This window comes from Eurosta solidaginis, chromosome 4 (assembly GCF_040869045.1).
Source record: "Eurosta solidaginis isolate ZX-2024a chromosome 4, ASM4086904v1, whole genome shotgun sequence".
NCBI lineage: Eukaryota > Metazoa > Arthropoda > Insecta > Diptera > Tephritidae > Eurosta > Eurosta solidaginis.
Window position 1 is genome coordinate 197,340,751 of NC_090322.1, and position 16,866 is coordinate 197,357,616.

General features: G+C 36.2%; 1 protein-coding gene across 3 annotated transcripts in view; it reads right to left on the bottom strand.

The window, feature by feature from the left end:
- Nucleotides 1-6,304: 6,304 nt before the first annotated feature.
- Nucleotides 6,305-16,866, bottom strand: part of SmydA-8 (SET and MYND domain containing, arthropod-specific, member 8) — a 50,749-nt gene continuing 40,187 nt past the window's right edge. For 2 of the 3 annotated variants that reach the window (XM_067784509.1, XM_067784508.1), the window contains exon 2: nt 6,305-7,316. In XM_067784509.1, the coding sequence (XP_067640610.1) occupies nt 6,882-7,316 (435 nt within the window). In that variant the 3' untranslated portion in view covers nt 6,305-6,881. Of the gene's footprint in view, nt 7,317-15,262; nt 15,331-16,058; nt 16,178-16,866 lie in introns of those variants that run through there. The other variant, XM_067784510.1, reaches the window with a different exon arrangement.

Genomic DNA, 16,866 nt, shown 5'->3' on the forward strand with positions numbered 1-16,866 from the left:
TGTTTGGGTTGCCTTAAAGATTGACATTAGTAAACTTGATGTGCTATGCAAGCCAGATGACAGCTGCGAAAGAATGTCGTTTATGCTATGTCAGTCTAATTAATTTAAACAGAAATGTAGAAGTACTAAGTAGGATGTTTTGTATGCAGATATATAATATAATGCAATATAAGAAGGTACATAGACCTACATAGATGCAAGCGTATATACATACATATGTTGTAAATATGTATGTTAGGGAAGGGTGACCCTTATTTCTCAAAGTGTTCGGATTTCCATCTCACCCTCAGAATAATTGAAATTGCCTCAAAATGTGTTTGTGCAAAATTTTAGTCCAATCATAAAAGATTTCGAGTTTGCGCAAGGAGTTTGAAATCGTAAAAAGTGCGAATTTTTATATTTCTTTGGTTCACCCTAGTTCTCTCACTTATTATCAATAACCTCTACAGACTTTGATTTCAAACGCATTTAAAATTACAAAAATTGGTCAAATAATAAAAAGTTATAAAATAGAAGAGATGCTTAGATTTGTATTGCGCCCAAAGTTTTCAAATTGTTATACTCAGTTGAGCAGAGCTCACAGAGTATATTAAGTTTGATTGGATAACGGTTGGTTGTACATATATAAAGGAATCGAGATAGATATAGACGTCCATATATCAAAATAATCAGGATCGAAAAAAAATTTGATTGAGCCATGTCCGTTCGTCCGTCCGTCCCGTTAACACGATACCTTGAGTAAATTTTGAGGTATCTTGATGAAATTTGGTATGTAGGTTCCTGAGCACTCATCTCAGATCGCTATTTAAAATGAACGATATCGGACTATAACCACGCCCACTTTTTCGATATCGAAAATTTCGAAAAACCGAAAAAGTGCGAAAATTCATTACAAAAGACAGCTAAAGCGACGAAACTTGGTAGATAAGTTGAACTTATGACGCAGAATAGAAAATTAGTAAAATTTTGGACAATGGGCGTGGCACCGCCCATTTTTAAAAGAAGGTAATTTAAAAGTATTGCAAGTTGTAATTTGGCAGTCGTTGAAGATATCATGATGAAATTTGGCAGAAACGTTACTCTTATTACTGTATGTATGCTTAATAAAAATTAGCAAAATCGGAGAAGGACCACGCCCACTTTAAAAAAAAAATTTTTTAAAGTAAAATTTTAACAAAAAATTTAATAACTTTACAGTATATAAGTAAATTATGTCAACATTCAACTCCAGTAATGATATGGTGCAACAAAATACAAAAAAAAAGAAAATTTCAAAATGGGCATGGCTCCGCCCTTTTTCATTTAATTTTTCTAGGATACTTTTAACGCCATAAGTCGAACAAAAATTAACCAATCCTTTTGAAATTTGGTAGGGGCTTAGATTTTATGACGCTAACTGTTTTCTGTGAAAATGGGCGAAATCGGTTGATGCCACGCCCAGTTTTTGTACACAGTCGTCCGTCTGTCCTTCCGCATGGCCGTTAACACGATAACTTGAGCAAAAAGCGACATATATTTAATGAACACTTATAGAACGAAGGCCCACTCCGTTTTAAAAATACTCATTAACACCTTTCATTTGATACCCATATCGTACAAACAAAGTCTAGAGTCACCCCTGGTCCACCTTTATTGCGATACCTCGAAAAGGCGTCCACCTATAGAACTAAGGCCCACTCCCTTTTAAAATACTCATTAACTCCTTTCGTTTGATACCCATATTGCACAAACGAATTCTACAGTCACCCTGGCCCACCTTTATGGCGATATCTCGAAACGGCGTCCACCTATGGAACTAAGGATTACTCCCTTTTAAAATAATCATTAACACCTTTCTTTTGATACCCATATTGTAGAAACAAATTCTAGGGTCACCCCTGCTCCACCTTTATGGCGATATCTCGAAACGGCGTCCACCTATGGAACTAAGGATTACTCCCTTTTAAAATACTCATTAACACCTTTCTTTTGATACCCATATTGTACAAACAAATTCTAGGGTCACCCCTGGTCCACCTTTATGGCGATATCTCGAAAATGCGACCACCTATACAACAACCACCACTCCCTTTAAAATACTCATTAACACCTTTCATTTGATACCCATATCGTACAAACGCATTCTAGAGTCACCCCTGGTCCACCTTTATGGCGATATCTCGAAAAGGCGACCACCTATACAACAACCATCACTCCCTTTTAAAACCCCCATTAATACCTTTAATTTGATACCCATATCGTACAAACAAAGTCTAGAGTCACCCCTGGTCCACCTTTATGGCGATATTTCGAAACGGCATCCACCTATAGAACTAAGGCCCACTCCCTTTTAAAATACTCATTAACACCATTCGTTTGATACCCAAATTGTACAAACTAATTCTAGGGTCATCCTGGTCCACCTTTGTGGCGATATCTCGAAACGGCGTCCACCTATGGAACTAAGGATTACTCCCTTTTAAAATACTCATTAACACCTTTCGTTTGATGCCCATATCGTACAAACGCATTCTAGAGTCAACCCTGATCCACCTTTATGGCTATATCCCTAAATGGCGTCCACCTATAGAACTATGGCCCACTCCCTCATAAAATACTCTTTAATGCCTTTCATTTGATACACATTCCAGGGTTTCCCTCGGTTCATTTTCCTACATGGTTATTTTCCCTTATGTTGTCACCATAGCTCTCAACTGAGTATGTAATGTTCGGTTACACCCGAACTTAACCTTCCTTACTTGTTATTATGAATTTTTAGAAATTTTTCGAGTACTCAATTTTGTAGCTTATTCAATTTGACTCTAGTGACGTGCAAGTTTGAAAACGCTATCGATTTCTATTTAATTTTGAGAATTAGTTTCGTAACGGGTGTTGGTTATTTCCTTCTATACAATTAATGGACTTTTTTGTTTGTCCATACAACGAAGGGCCACCCTAATGGACATACATATATAATGGGTCGTGAAAAGTTTAACACATATATATTTTTCTAAATTGTTTCAAATTATAAATATATTGCGAAAAAAAACTAGACATGAAGCATAAACAAATTTTTTTATGTTTTTGTTTTTCATTAGTTATCATTGGCTGTATATATGAGACTTAATTAGAAATAGTTATAATTTTTTTAATAATATTTCGCATGTATGCATCTGAATGTTCACAACTTAGAGGACAAAATAACAAGGACATTAACAAAAGTGCATTTAGTTGAAAAGAAAAAACTAAGGCGCGATAAACTCCGCAGAGATTTAGGCCGAGCTTCTCTTCCAATTTGCATCGTGCTCCTTTTAATTTTTCCTCTAAGCTGGCGGGACGGGACATATATGTTTTACGCCAACTCCGAACAACATCTGCAACGCTTATGACTTTGCATTAAGAGGCTTTTCATGGCAGATATACGCTAGACCTGTTGGCCAAATAACTGCGGAGAAGATAACCGCTTAGAAAATAATTCTTCTAGTTAAAAAAAATTTTGTTTCTAAATTGATGTTGCTTTGCCGGGGAATTGAACAGAGGATTTTTGTTGTGGTAGGCTAAGCACGCTATCACCAAACCGAGGCGGCCCGATGCCTTTCTTTACAGCCAGTTAATAGCTGACTTGTTGTAGTCAATTCAAGGTAAGTTACCTTTCGGAATTCCTTGAAATAGTCAATTATTAGTTAGAATTTGTTAAAAATTAATGCCATTGTGGCCGAACATAAACTTAGCTTTGGTTTAGAAATTCTGCATTATACAAAAATATAACACGTATAGGTTAGGTTATGTTGAACTAGCCGGCCAGTAAAAACCTCACGTACACCGTATGTGCCCATATTCCCAGCCAGCATTTTTTGAAAATTTTGATCAAAAAATATTCAAATATTATACCCGAAAATGATTAAAAACGTTCTAATTTAAACGCATTTTCTGTTCGAAAATTAACGTATCGTCGGGAGAAAAATGTACCATAAATGTGATTATTATTGAATAATCATTTATGATTCATATTTCCAAACGCTTTTTGTGCATATCTGATATCATTGTAAAATTGGGCTTTAATTGTTTTAGAGTAATATTTGAATGCTTTTCACAGTCATTTTCTGATCATATTCGTGAACATATTTCAATCATTTTGGTTGAGATTTTTGAATGCGATTATGATGCATTTATTTTTCATATCTCATACCAAATAAGATACTACATGCTAATCTTATTTCATCAGGGGGAGAAAGCATGCGGAAGTGAACTATTTGAACGAAAGGTAATTCGCAAACAAACTAGACCAATATACACCTCCGACTACAACAACCAGCATCAGATATAATGGTCAACATCTTAAAATACGATATGGTATGGGATGTTGGAGCCATACCCAGGTACATATGTAAAGAGAGTTTCACTTACCTGGAGATCAAATAGTTCACAACCTTTGTATTGTCTAATGGTTGGATTTGTATTTTCTGTGAAGCCGAAGGTGGAGAAATGGTTGGGGACATCTTTTTTTAGGAGCAGTATATACATTATTTCTTGTCTTGAAGAATAAAATTTTAATATATTTTTTCTGAACTTCATGATTGAAAAAAATTTGTGTATGCGAAAAAATAAGATCTTCAATCAAAAGTAAAATTTTAACAAGTATAAAACTCATTATTCAGTTAACAAAGATTGTCACAAAAGAGTCAGAAAGCTGAATGAAAAATGATTAAAAATTTTAGATCACCTAAAGTAAGCACATTTGATTCAAATATGATTCCAAAATATGATTGAAAAACTATATACAGTTTTTGATCATCAAAAGTATTCATATTTGATTATTTCTTTTGATCAATTGTATGATAACTCATTTTTTAGTCACAAAGAGTAATCAAATTGTATTGATATGTAGGGAAATTCAAAATTTTATCACCTTAATGCTGAGTGGGTTGTTAGTCAATTTGTTTGACTAACGAAAAAACCCAATCAGTTGCCAGGACTTATGTTATAAAATAAGTCCATCCTCTTGGCAATTACAATAAGTTTTCTAGGACCAGGTTTATTTGCATCCTCGTTAGCGAGCAAGTCTGCCGCGCTAGTAGCTGGAGCCTTGCCCTCGCGACCACAGGACATGAACACAATACGTGCTTAACCTTTTTTTTGTGCATCCCGCACTTTCTACTAACATATGATGCCAGCATCAGTGTCTTTTTAGTATGTAACTTTTGAGTTTAGCTTAAGCTTTTCGAATTGAACGTCACAAAGCAAGTAAAGGGTAGTAGTTGAAGTACCTAATGTATGTCACCACAGTAGAGAACACTGTCCCATTGGATCCGAATAGCTTAGTTGAATAGGGTACCGTAAATATAATGTAAATAAACCTGCTCAAGTCCATTGCCCTTATGTGTTTCACAAGGAAATCTTAAATTCTTGGGGTCATGCAACGACTATTTCCAGGCTCAATTTAATTGTTCGAGGATAATTTTGGGATTATTCCGGAACCATTTTGAAAGTCACTTCATATTGTGATCATTCCGGGGCCATTTCCATATAATTATGGGATTATGTTAGCAGCTATTTGGAGATCATTTTGACACTATTTTGGAATTATTTGGCAGAGTTCGGAAAAATTCTTCTATGAATACGAAAATTTATCGGGTGTGTTATTATATTCGAATTGTTTTTGGAATGTTATTAGTTTGTCATCGAAGAGTTATCGGCTTATTATCGATATCAACTATTTTCGAGGACATGTCGATATATGTATTATTGCTAATTTATCTACGTGTTATCGGTTTACTATCGAATTTTGTAATTTTTTTTTCCTTTTGGATATAATCGATTTGTTATACAAAACATATTACTGTGTTATCGACGAAATATTGATTAGTTGTCGATTTGTTATTGAAAAAATAACGATTCGCCATTGATGTTTTACGAAAAAATAGTAGATTTTTTAAGGAAAAAAAATAATCAATTAGTTGTCGCAAAAATATAGACTTCCTATCGAAAAAGAATCGACGTGTTATTTGATGCCAAACGGGTAACGAATCGATAATTTTTCGACAATAAATCCCGAAATTTTCGATAGCTAATCAATAGCTTTTCGTTAACAAATCGATAACATTTTGATAACAAACCGATATTTTTTCTATAGCGAATCGATAACTTTTCGATAACAAATAGGCAACTCATCGATAACAAATTCATAATCCTTCGGAAATAAACCGCTTACTTGTCTCTAGCTCACATTTCTATGCTCTTCTTTTGTTTTTTTTTCCTTTTTTTCTTTTATTTTGCTTTCCTTTCATTCCTTTCCTATTCTCCACGCATTAAAGAATGCATGCAGTAAGCTTACTTAACAGAACGTGTTTTATGTTTTTATTTTGGAAATTGGTTGTTTATTAGTATTTAACAGTCATTTTAAAGAGTGTCCCTTAACTAACTGTTTGAATTAAATATATCGGCTTCTGGAATTGTTATTTGCAAATCTCTGGAAAAGGTTTTTTAAAATTTGTATCTTTCAACTAATCAAACTTTTGTTTGTCCCACGTTTTTTAATAAGAACAATAATCAAATGCATGAATCATTGCATTCTTAATTTTAAATTCATAGTAAACATTTTTTCTTAATCATAAAAGCTTAAGTGCGCCAAAAGTAATTGTGAATATTAAAAGGTATTCAAAAATTCTAAAGCTAATTACATTATTACATACATAATAATATGCAATATAATGTAATAATATGATTTAATTATTAAAAATACAATAACAATAAATAAAGTAGTACATCTGCATGATAAACACGTATGCACACAAACACACATTTACTTAGTTGCCCAACAAATACATCGATCTTTCACTACAAATGACTCCAATGATACCAAACTCACTTCTACGCTACCAAAGCTATATATTCCATGCTTCTCACGGTATCTCATTGGTAATCAATTTTTTCAGCGTGCAATCTCCAGCACCCAATTTTTCTAAAATTTCCAATATCTCCGCTCGATAGCGATCACGATGCTGCATTTCGTCCTCAGTGAAATCATCTTTTAAGCGTGACATACGCCAAATCACATTCAATTTTGCTTCGACTAGCACATAATTCGAAGGCGGACAAAAGCGTGGACACATCTCGTTAATAAATGTTATCAGTTCATGCACGGTGCTCGAATTGATACGATTGTTAATTGTATTCAAAGCAAAATCCTGATAGCGTGCCATTTTCGTGTGTGGAAAAATGGTTTCGCAAGTGAGACAACGCCAATGTGGTTGTAGTGTCTTCGTTTCCACTGGTATGACGATGCCTTTACAACCCTGTTCGCGACAAAATAGCGCCGATAAGTAGGTACCATTCTCCTAGAATTAAAAGAAAACCTAGATGAAAAAAAAAATTGTTTTTTATATTTCAAAGAACAAAACTAAATGTAATATCATAGTATGTAATAAAAACTAGAATGGGGATGAAGGCTATCAATGCTTAGCATTACGGAACCCCTGATTGCACTATCAGAACACTAACACATCGACAAGGTATTAAAAGATGCTTCGCACACCTCCGTCCGCCACAAAAACAAGGAAGCGCTTAGTATATGATGTACCCAGGGCAAAAAGAAGACGTAGACGCAATGTCCGAAATGTTGGAAGAGGGGGTAATCAAATCAATGTCGCGGCAAGTCTTACAGATTAACCTCCAGGGAAAGGTCTCCGGAAAAGTTTTAAAATGCGTTGGGACAGTTGTTCGAAAAAATATTCGCCATTCTATTGGTATCCAGTAAAGCGGTCGGAGATTAAGAAGCACTTTTCTGCTTAAAGATTTCCGTTACGTTTTTGATGTGGTATTTTAGATGCAGGGATAGGAGTGATAAAAATATGAAGAAAAGGTGGAGAGGGGGAGGAGGACTAAGAAGTGGAAAAGGGCAGAATAACGTCTAATCTGTTTGCTAGTAGTTGATTAAAAAACCCACAAAATTTAAAATTTCCAAAACATAATTTTGTCGAAATGACAATACTTATTCAGCATTTGACAAATTGTATTTCTGACCACCAACACAACTTATGCCAAATATACCAAAGGGGAACTACCTTGTTTCCTAATTTCATGGTATATTAAATTTTGGGTGTTGAAAACCAAAAATTTTAGATTTAATTTTTCGAACTTCAACAGAACCATGAGACATTTTTCCCTTCTGAAGTCGTTTATTGGTTTTAAAAGGACAACCCTAGGCTGTGTACATATGTATGTATGTATGTTTGCATGGCGACAGATATTAATATCGTCTACTAATTACCTATTATATTGTCGTGACCCAAATTAGCTCGCATCTATTCCATTAGTATTTATGTTATGTCAAAAAATATGAAAGCAAAAATAAAAAAACACCTCACCGTATTTTCTAAAAATACTAAGTGATTTATGAAAACTATTTATTTTCTTTTAAAAAAAACTTTTGCGGCAACTACGGATTAATACGCATTTTAATTTATATTTATTATATTTATGTTAAACTCTGGATTTCGTGACAATACATTGATTTTATTCAATACCAGCGTACACGGCAGGCGTTGTCATGTCCTGTATTTGAAAAGTGGACTTACCTTCCCTCTATCAATCTCTATATCATCAAATAGGCTACAACTTTGCCACTATTTCCATTTCTACTTCTTATTCTATTTCGCTTCCAACCCCATTCCTACTTCCACTTCAACTCCCTCTCTCATTCTCACTCCCACTCTCTCCCAACTTTCATTCCTATTCCCATTCCGACTCCCCCTTCCACACTCACAATCCCTCCCATATGAATTACTTCATATATTACATCTATATACCACAGTGGTGTGATGGTAGCGTGCTCCGCCTATCACACCGTATGCCCTGGGTTCAACTCCCGGGCAAAGCAACATCAAAATTTTAGAAATAAGATTTTTCAATTAGAAGAAAATTTTTCTAAGCGGGGTCGCCCCTCGGCAGTGTCTGGCAAGCGCTCCGATTGTATTTCTGCCATGAAAAGCTCTCAGTGAAAACTCATCTGCCTTGCAGATGCCGTTCGGAGTCGGCATAAAACACGTAGGTCCCGTCCGGCCAATTTGTAGGGAAAAATCAAGAGGAGCACGACGCAAATTGGAAGAGAAGCTCGGCCTTAGATCTCTTCGGAGGTTATCGCGCCTTACATTTATTTTTTTTTATACCAAATATTGGATATCCCCTTCAAAAAATTACAGAAGCTTTCAAAATAAAATTTTTGTTTCATTCACACTCTCACTCTTGCCCCACTTCCACGGCCTCTGCATATTTCACCAAAATACCTCATATATGGAATCTACAGCGGCTCACAGCTTATTTCGGGCAGCTACAGAACAAAAGTGTTGAGCTATATAGAAAGCAGACTATTGATCATGGCGGAACGATACAAGGTGGCAGCATGGGACAGCTGATCATACCCTTTTTTTATTTGATTTGATACATCAACTTTCGGCGCAGTACGATTTTGACATTTGTCCATCGAATTTACAAAAACAAAATACATGGAATTTTTATTTATGTTTGTAGGTATGTCACCATGCTGCCACCTTGTATCGTTCCGCCATGCTATTGATGGAGCCAAAAAAATTTAAATGCACAATTTTAATAAATATATGCTTTTATTTGAACAAATACCTAATTTTCATGTGTTTACACGTTTGTGCTAATTATTTCATAAAAACTAAAATTATCTCAAAACCTAAGGCCACAGCTTATTTCGGTTATTGCGCCCTGCTTTAGAAAAAATTACTTTGTTATTTTCCATAGGTTAGGTTGAACTGGCCGGTCCATGAGAACCTCACATAGACTGATTGAGGCCGTAGTGTTACCAGAAGTTTGTTTTAACGACCAAATTGAAAAACCATATCAAAAACCAGGACCTATGTTATAAAATAACTAAGTCCTCTTGGCAATTACTAGAAGCTTTCTAGGACTTAAGCCACTTGCTGCTTCTAGATCTGACAGATGTATCACTCCTAATAGCTGGAGTCTTAGCCTGGCAAGTGCAGGGCACGAGGCCAGAACGTGCTCGATCGTTTCCTCCTTCAACCCGCACTTCCTACATCTGCTATCACTGACCAAGCCTAATTTAAAGGCATGTTTCGCCAGAAGACAGTGTCCAGTCAGAATACCCGTCATGAGTCTACAGTCCTCTCTTTTTAATGATAGAAGCAACTTTGTTAGTCTAAGGTTGCAAGACCTACATATAATCTTCGACAATTTACAGCCCCGCGCTTGAACCCACGCCTTTCCCGCTTGGTTGATCATGTGCACCTCTTACCTTCGCTTAATCTCGGCCAGTCTAATTGGGACGTCTACGAAGCAAGCTTCAATAGATGTATGCTTCTCCCTTTCCCGATTCTCTCCAGAAACTGCTTACACTCTAACACGCATTTAGATGCTATGCTATGCGAGATTATTGCCTTAATTGCTGCTTGACTGTCAATATAAAAGTTAACACGGTTGCAGCTTAAGCTATTCTCTTCCAGGGTTTCTACTGATTTGGTCACGGCTAATAGTTCCGCTTGGAAAACGCTACAGTAATCCGGCAGCCTGTAGGATCTGCTTATTTCCGGATCAGCACTGTATACTGCAGACCCTACTCCTTCCACTACTGTGTACACATGTATCGCCACGTCCGCCATTTGCGCACCCTTGCGCCAACCGTCCACCTCTATTGTGGCCTTAAGATCTCCCTTGAAGCGCAGATAGGGAATCAGGTAGTCTGTTCGTCTTGTGATTGATGACGCTATACTACTATGGCCATATGGTCGGCGCTCAAGCTGCCCCGAGGCACCGAGCCTGGTTGCGGTTGTTAATGCTATGTTCCTTGCTACCAGGTCTACAGGTGGAATGTGCAGTATGGCATACAGTGCAGCCGTCGGGGTTGTTTTCAGGGCTCACGTAATGCTAAGCATCGATAGTCTGCATACCCCCTTTAATTTTGTTATTTTCCATAGATGCAATTAGTTTTTCAGCGGCTTCGCGTGGTATCTTATGCCTTTCTTCGACAAGAGTAGTTTTTAAATCGCTAATCTTACTAATCTGCCTTTGCCGTGTAGCCGATTCCAAAATTGACAGCAAATTTTCAATGACATTTAAGGCGAAAGATTTTGGAAGTGGATTCCTGAGGTGTGGATAGTTCCATATTACCCATGCCTGCACAATCCCGGATATGTGTTAAGGGTATTTGTCTTGGTTATTGCGAAATCGATGACGTACACCTAAATTAGGGGCACTTTGCAACAAGTTGTCTTTTCGTAAGGTTAAATACAAATTTTTATGCATTCTGCCATCAAAGAAAGTTATTTCGCCAACTCAAGAGGCAGAGAAGTAGGTCCAAACAATCACACATCCACCGCCATACCATACAGTTGCCTTCAAATTTTTATTTTTCAGCTCTGAAATTGCATAACACCGCGCGTATCATCTCTGAATCAAAGTTTTATATATTTGGCTAATATATAATAATAAAGTGCAGGGCATTTTTTAAGTAATACGAACGTGGCCAAATGGCCACGTAGTAGTCCGCCGTGGCCACGTAGTAATCATAATCTGGCCACAACTAAATTTCGAAAATGCGTGAACAACACCTAACTGAAATAATGTCAGAAATTTTCTGAACATACATGATTTCCCCAAAATGCCAAAAAATATATAACTTGGTAACTCTAATGAAGTTTTTGGTACTAATCGAAGAAATTTATCAACGAATGAATGATAGTTAGAGATGGGAAAGGGGTAAATACCCAAATGATAAATACACGTTAAATTGGTTATACATGGTAAAAATGGGTAAAGTCCCAAATATTTACCCAAAATAAATACCCACGACGGCCACCGTGGTGTGATGGTAGCGTGCTCCGCCTACCACACCGGATGCCCTGGGTTCAAACCCCGGGCAAAGCAACATCAAACATTTTAGAAATAAGGTTTTTCAGTTAGAAGAAAATTTCTCTAAGCGGGGTCGACCCTCGGCAGTGTTTGGCAAGCGCTCCGGGTGTATTTCTGCCATGAAAAGCTCTCAGTGAAAACTCATCTGCCTTGCAGATGCCGTTCGGAGTCGGCATAAAATCATGTAGGTCCCGTCCGGCCAATTTGTAGGGAAAATCAAGAGGAGCACGACGCAAATTGGAAGAGAAGCTCGGCCTTAGATCTCTTCGGAGGTTATCGCGCCTTACATTTATTTATTTATTTTTAAGGGTAAAAATAATCTTTTGGAAAATATGGGAAACCAACACACAAATTCATTCCAAAATGTATCCAATTTGTCCTATATTGGTGGGTAGTTATCCATTATGCTATCGGTTGAATTAGTTTTAATCTGTAATCCAGCGTTTTTCAAAAATATTTAGCCAATAATGCATGCCGTTGCAAATATTTAAGTTTACCCAGTAAACATTTTGAGTCGAAAAAGAGTCGGAAAAATATCTAAATTGAAGCCTTTACAGCCGGTATGTGCTCATTTGGGAGGCCGAAACCAATGTATTTCCTTCTTGCAATGGTCGTCTTATATGAGCCTATTAACGTAAATCATTTGAGCCTAAAAAAGATGCTTATACAATAGGGCGGGTCGATTTAAAAATCGCTCATTGCTCTGTGAAAATCGTATTCTAGAGATCAAAATAAGGAACTTTGACGAAGGAACCATACCTCTAAAACGAATTCTGATGTCCCTCCCCCCTTTGGGTCGAACTTTTGGGTAGGGGCAATTTTAATTCTACCTGCTGTGTCTTGTGGTGGCTTAAAAACAACAACACAAGTAATTTTACGATCTGCAATTGTGTCACAGTGATACCTTCATTTTTTAAAATGGTTGAATAAAAAACCCACACAACTATGTTTACGACATGCAAATGCATCACAGTGATGCCTTGCTTTTAAAAGGGGGTTCTAAAAACGCTAATTTCTAATAATTTTTTAATTTCTTTTCTATTACTAAGTTAAATTCATTTTTTCATTTACATATGTCCTGACTAAATAAATTTCTAAAGAGAAAAATAAACTCCAAAAAGGAAAAAAAAACATAGGCATTTCAAAGTGGGATTTTTCAAAATTTGCAAGTTCGACCCAAAGGGGGGGCATCCGAATTCGTTTTAGAGGTATGTATGGTTCCTTCGGCAAAGTTTCTTATTTTGTTCCCTAGAATATGATTTTCACAGATCAATGGGCGATTTTTTTGCCTCCCCATAAATCGACCCGGCCTATTATACAATAAAAGAATAGGAAGGGTAAAAATAATGTACAAATGTAATTAATTTTGTATTAAAATGAACAGTGATCGTAACAAAGTTTCAAAATTTGTTCCAAACTCGCTGTGACGAACATAAATAGTTGATAAATGATAATTTTTGCATGCAAGATTAGGAGCTTTTAGGCCGTTAAATAAAAGGCAAAAATTAAATTTTCTTTTACCCTCCTACGCGTTTCGACGCTTTTCTGATTCCTATATTGCCCACTTATTTTGGATTCGTTTCGGATTCTTAAATTATGAGCGCCGTGAGCCTGTTTGTTTGTGTAAATATGTGTCCCTTATAAATATTCTCTTACAGTTCTGGAGTTTAATATGGTTCAAAAGCTTCAAAAATGCTATCACCTTAGAGTCTTTTATGACTCCGATTTGATGAAATTATAAACAAACGAAAAATATTAGAATTAGTAAACTAGGCAGCTCCGGAAAAAAACTCTGAAATTTTTCTGCGACAATTTATTCTAAATAAATAATTAACTCAACTAATACTTATTTCATTTCTATCTTATCCTCATGTGAGTTTTATGACATTCTCCCCTATGTTTTCCGCTTCGGATATATGTCAAAAATTCTTCCTAAAAGCCCTGAAGTAGTGTCATTAAAAGGCTCAAAATTAGCAGTATATGACGCCAATAAGGCTCATATGTGATATCGGAAGAAGGTCTGTATAAGACTTATGTTAGAGGCAAAATATAAGCATATAGCATTCGCTTCAGGTTCCTAAATGAGTTCATAACGAGTGCAAACGATCCAAAGTTTGGACTCCTTTCAGACTAATTGTTGACTCCGAGTGTTTGCTGGGTTGTTTGTTTAAAATAAAAACGAAATTTTTTTAATTTCAAATGGCGTATAAATTTAATTGCTGAATTGTAATTCCAAGCAGCCTCGATTCAAACGATTTTTAAATACGCAAAAAAAGATACAAAAAAGGAATATTCCGGGTATTTTCCCGGTATTTACCCATAAAAATGGTAAATACCCGGTAGAATCCCAACTCTAATGATAGTTCATCAAATATACTATCAATGAGGATTTATATGGAAAAGAACATAGGTACTCACGACTTCCGTGACATATATAAATTCTACAAATTCTGCACGTGCTCGAGGGTTTTTTGTCAGCATATAATAAAAAAATTTTGGCCAAGTATGTAATAAGTTGGATATGAAAAATAACTATTCCTGGGATTACTTGTTTTATTGCAAATGTTTTGGTATGAGTGAGTCACAACCACGGTTGCCACAGCATGTTTTTTTTTTTTTTGACCAAAAATGGCAATATTCAAAAGCTGACCGGTATGGTCAGTCATGTCGAGGAGATATTTTTCTTTTGGCCACCTAGTGAAAAATCCTTAAAAAATGCCCTGATAAAGTGTGGTGTAACGCAAATACAGAGCTGAATTGTTTGTATGTATACCAATAAAATAAAACAAAAAAATTGGTCTTTTTTAGATTAGGCCCTTTTTGTGATAAATTTTGGTCCCAAATAAAAGCATGGCTTGGCAACCGGGATACCTATATACCTGCATCTGATCTTTGACATTATATATTTTATTATAGTTTCTGCCACAAAGCAGGGGATTTAATTAAGCAAAAGTACTTTACTTGCAAACTCGCAATCTCATTGTTCTCATTTGCATATTGATTTCTTTGCTGTAATGAAACCTTTATGAGACATAAGAAAATACAACGTGAAGAAATATGTACATATTTCACTAAATGGAAGTAAATAAACCACTTACATAAGTGGGCAAACCTTAAAGCAGACGCAGGTCATAAAAGGCATATAAAATTTATGTTAAATACAGGTTAATGTATGGTGATCCACGCTAATACTCATACGATTCGGTGTTATTAATATTCAGCAGAAATTTGGAGGTTATGTTAATTGGAACAAAAGGCCATGAGGTATATAAGAGAAATTTTCGCATTCATACATATATTGAGGTGTGCTCCAAAACGCCTTTAGTTCTAAGTTTGTCAATTATATTAGCATGCAGCCACGAAATAGCGACTAAAGTGCTTCGCTCACCTTTAAGAAGACTCGACTATGATTCCAGTGCTCAGAAAAATGAATCGATCCGTTTAGTTTGCCCTTCCCTAGTTTGCAGAATGGCTTGAGTGAAAATCAACATATCTTAGATAGTATAAATATATTGTAGAGATATACGCCGCCGAAAAACGCCGCCGCCGTCGCCGATTAGGTTCGTTTTTCGCACGCCGCCGCCGAAAGTCAAAAATATCGGCGCGGCGGCGGCGGCGGCGTCCGGCGTGTTACTATATTTTCTACTCGTTTAAGACTGTTTATGCCATTTATTGTTCATGTCGAAAATTGGTCGGATATGGTCGAAAGTGGTATCAACGGATGCGCATAACTGCCAGTTATTAGAAACTAATTGCGAAATTTAACTCGTTCTAAATGTTCAAAAGTTATTTAAAAAAACAGGCGTTCTCGATGTCTGCTTAACATGGACTTTCCATCACCCAATTCACCAAGTTATTAAAACAAAATACTAAAAGAAAAGTTATATAATAAATTTATATGCTCACTTTGCATATTTTTTTCAAAAAATTAATAATGAACAATGAATTCCAATAAAATGACCCAAGGCGTTTCAAATTGTTTTCAAATTGTCCTCAAGTTGTAAAAAAACCAAAATACCCAAAAAAGGTGCCGATTTTTTTTTAAATATTATATTGCAATTGGCTGAAAGAATAATCGAAATCAGTGATGCAAAATCCTATGGGCATAAACAGTCCATTGAATCATACTTAAGTTGAAGATATATGTATGTATGAGAAGGGTTTGAAAAATCGCTTGGGCTTACATTCAAACATCTGTTGTTTATTTGCGAAATTATACAATAGCGTCTGAAATTTTAATTTTGATTTTCACACTTCATCCTTCAACATCCAAGTCTCCCGGTTTGACATTTCCTAAAGTTGGCGGTCCTTTCCAAAACTAGTCCTTTGGAGTGAATTACATTGATTATAGCCTATCAACCAAGTTCAAATATCAACTACACGCTACAGCTCCTTTTACAAATGTGAATACGTAGGCGCATACATATATTTACCAGGTGAGGCTTTGTCTTTCGCAAGAACACTCAAACTGGTGAAGCAAAAGCTTTCCGAAGACAGTCGAACTAATGCCCGTGTGTGCTACTACCCTAACGTAGTGGACTTTCGAACTAGTCTGAAAACTGAAGCTACGCGGTCATCCATAATGAGCTGTTATATCATAATGCCGGAAAACAGCAGTAAACATTTTCAACTTAAAATCGGTCGACTCTCATTCTAAAATATCGTTTTGATTTAAGGAAGACTATTGAAATCAATGTTGTAAACACAAACGTCTGCAAACTTTTGTCTACATTTTAAAAATTTTATCCAGGGTCCTTGTAAAATTTTAATCATGCAGATGCGCCGAGGATTATACGATTTTCACCCATTACGCAATGACTTCCACTTAGATTGCTTATGATTTCGAAGGCGGCATCCTTGGCCGAATAGTCACTCCCTAACGTTTCATGGCGTTTCTCTGGTGTATGACGGCTGCATAGCGCGACAAAAGCATCCGTTGGAAAGTCTTCGGGGCTACACCTAGAGCTTCTAGGAAAGTGAAGTCGACGAAGG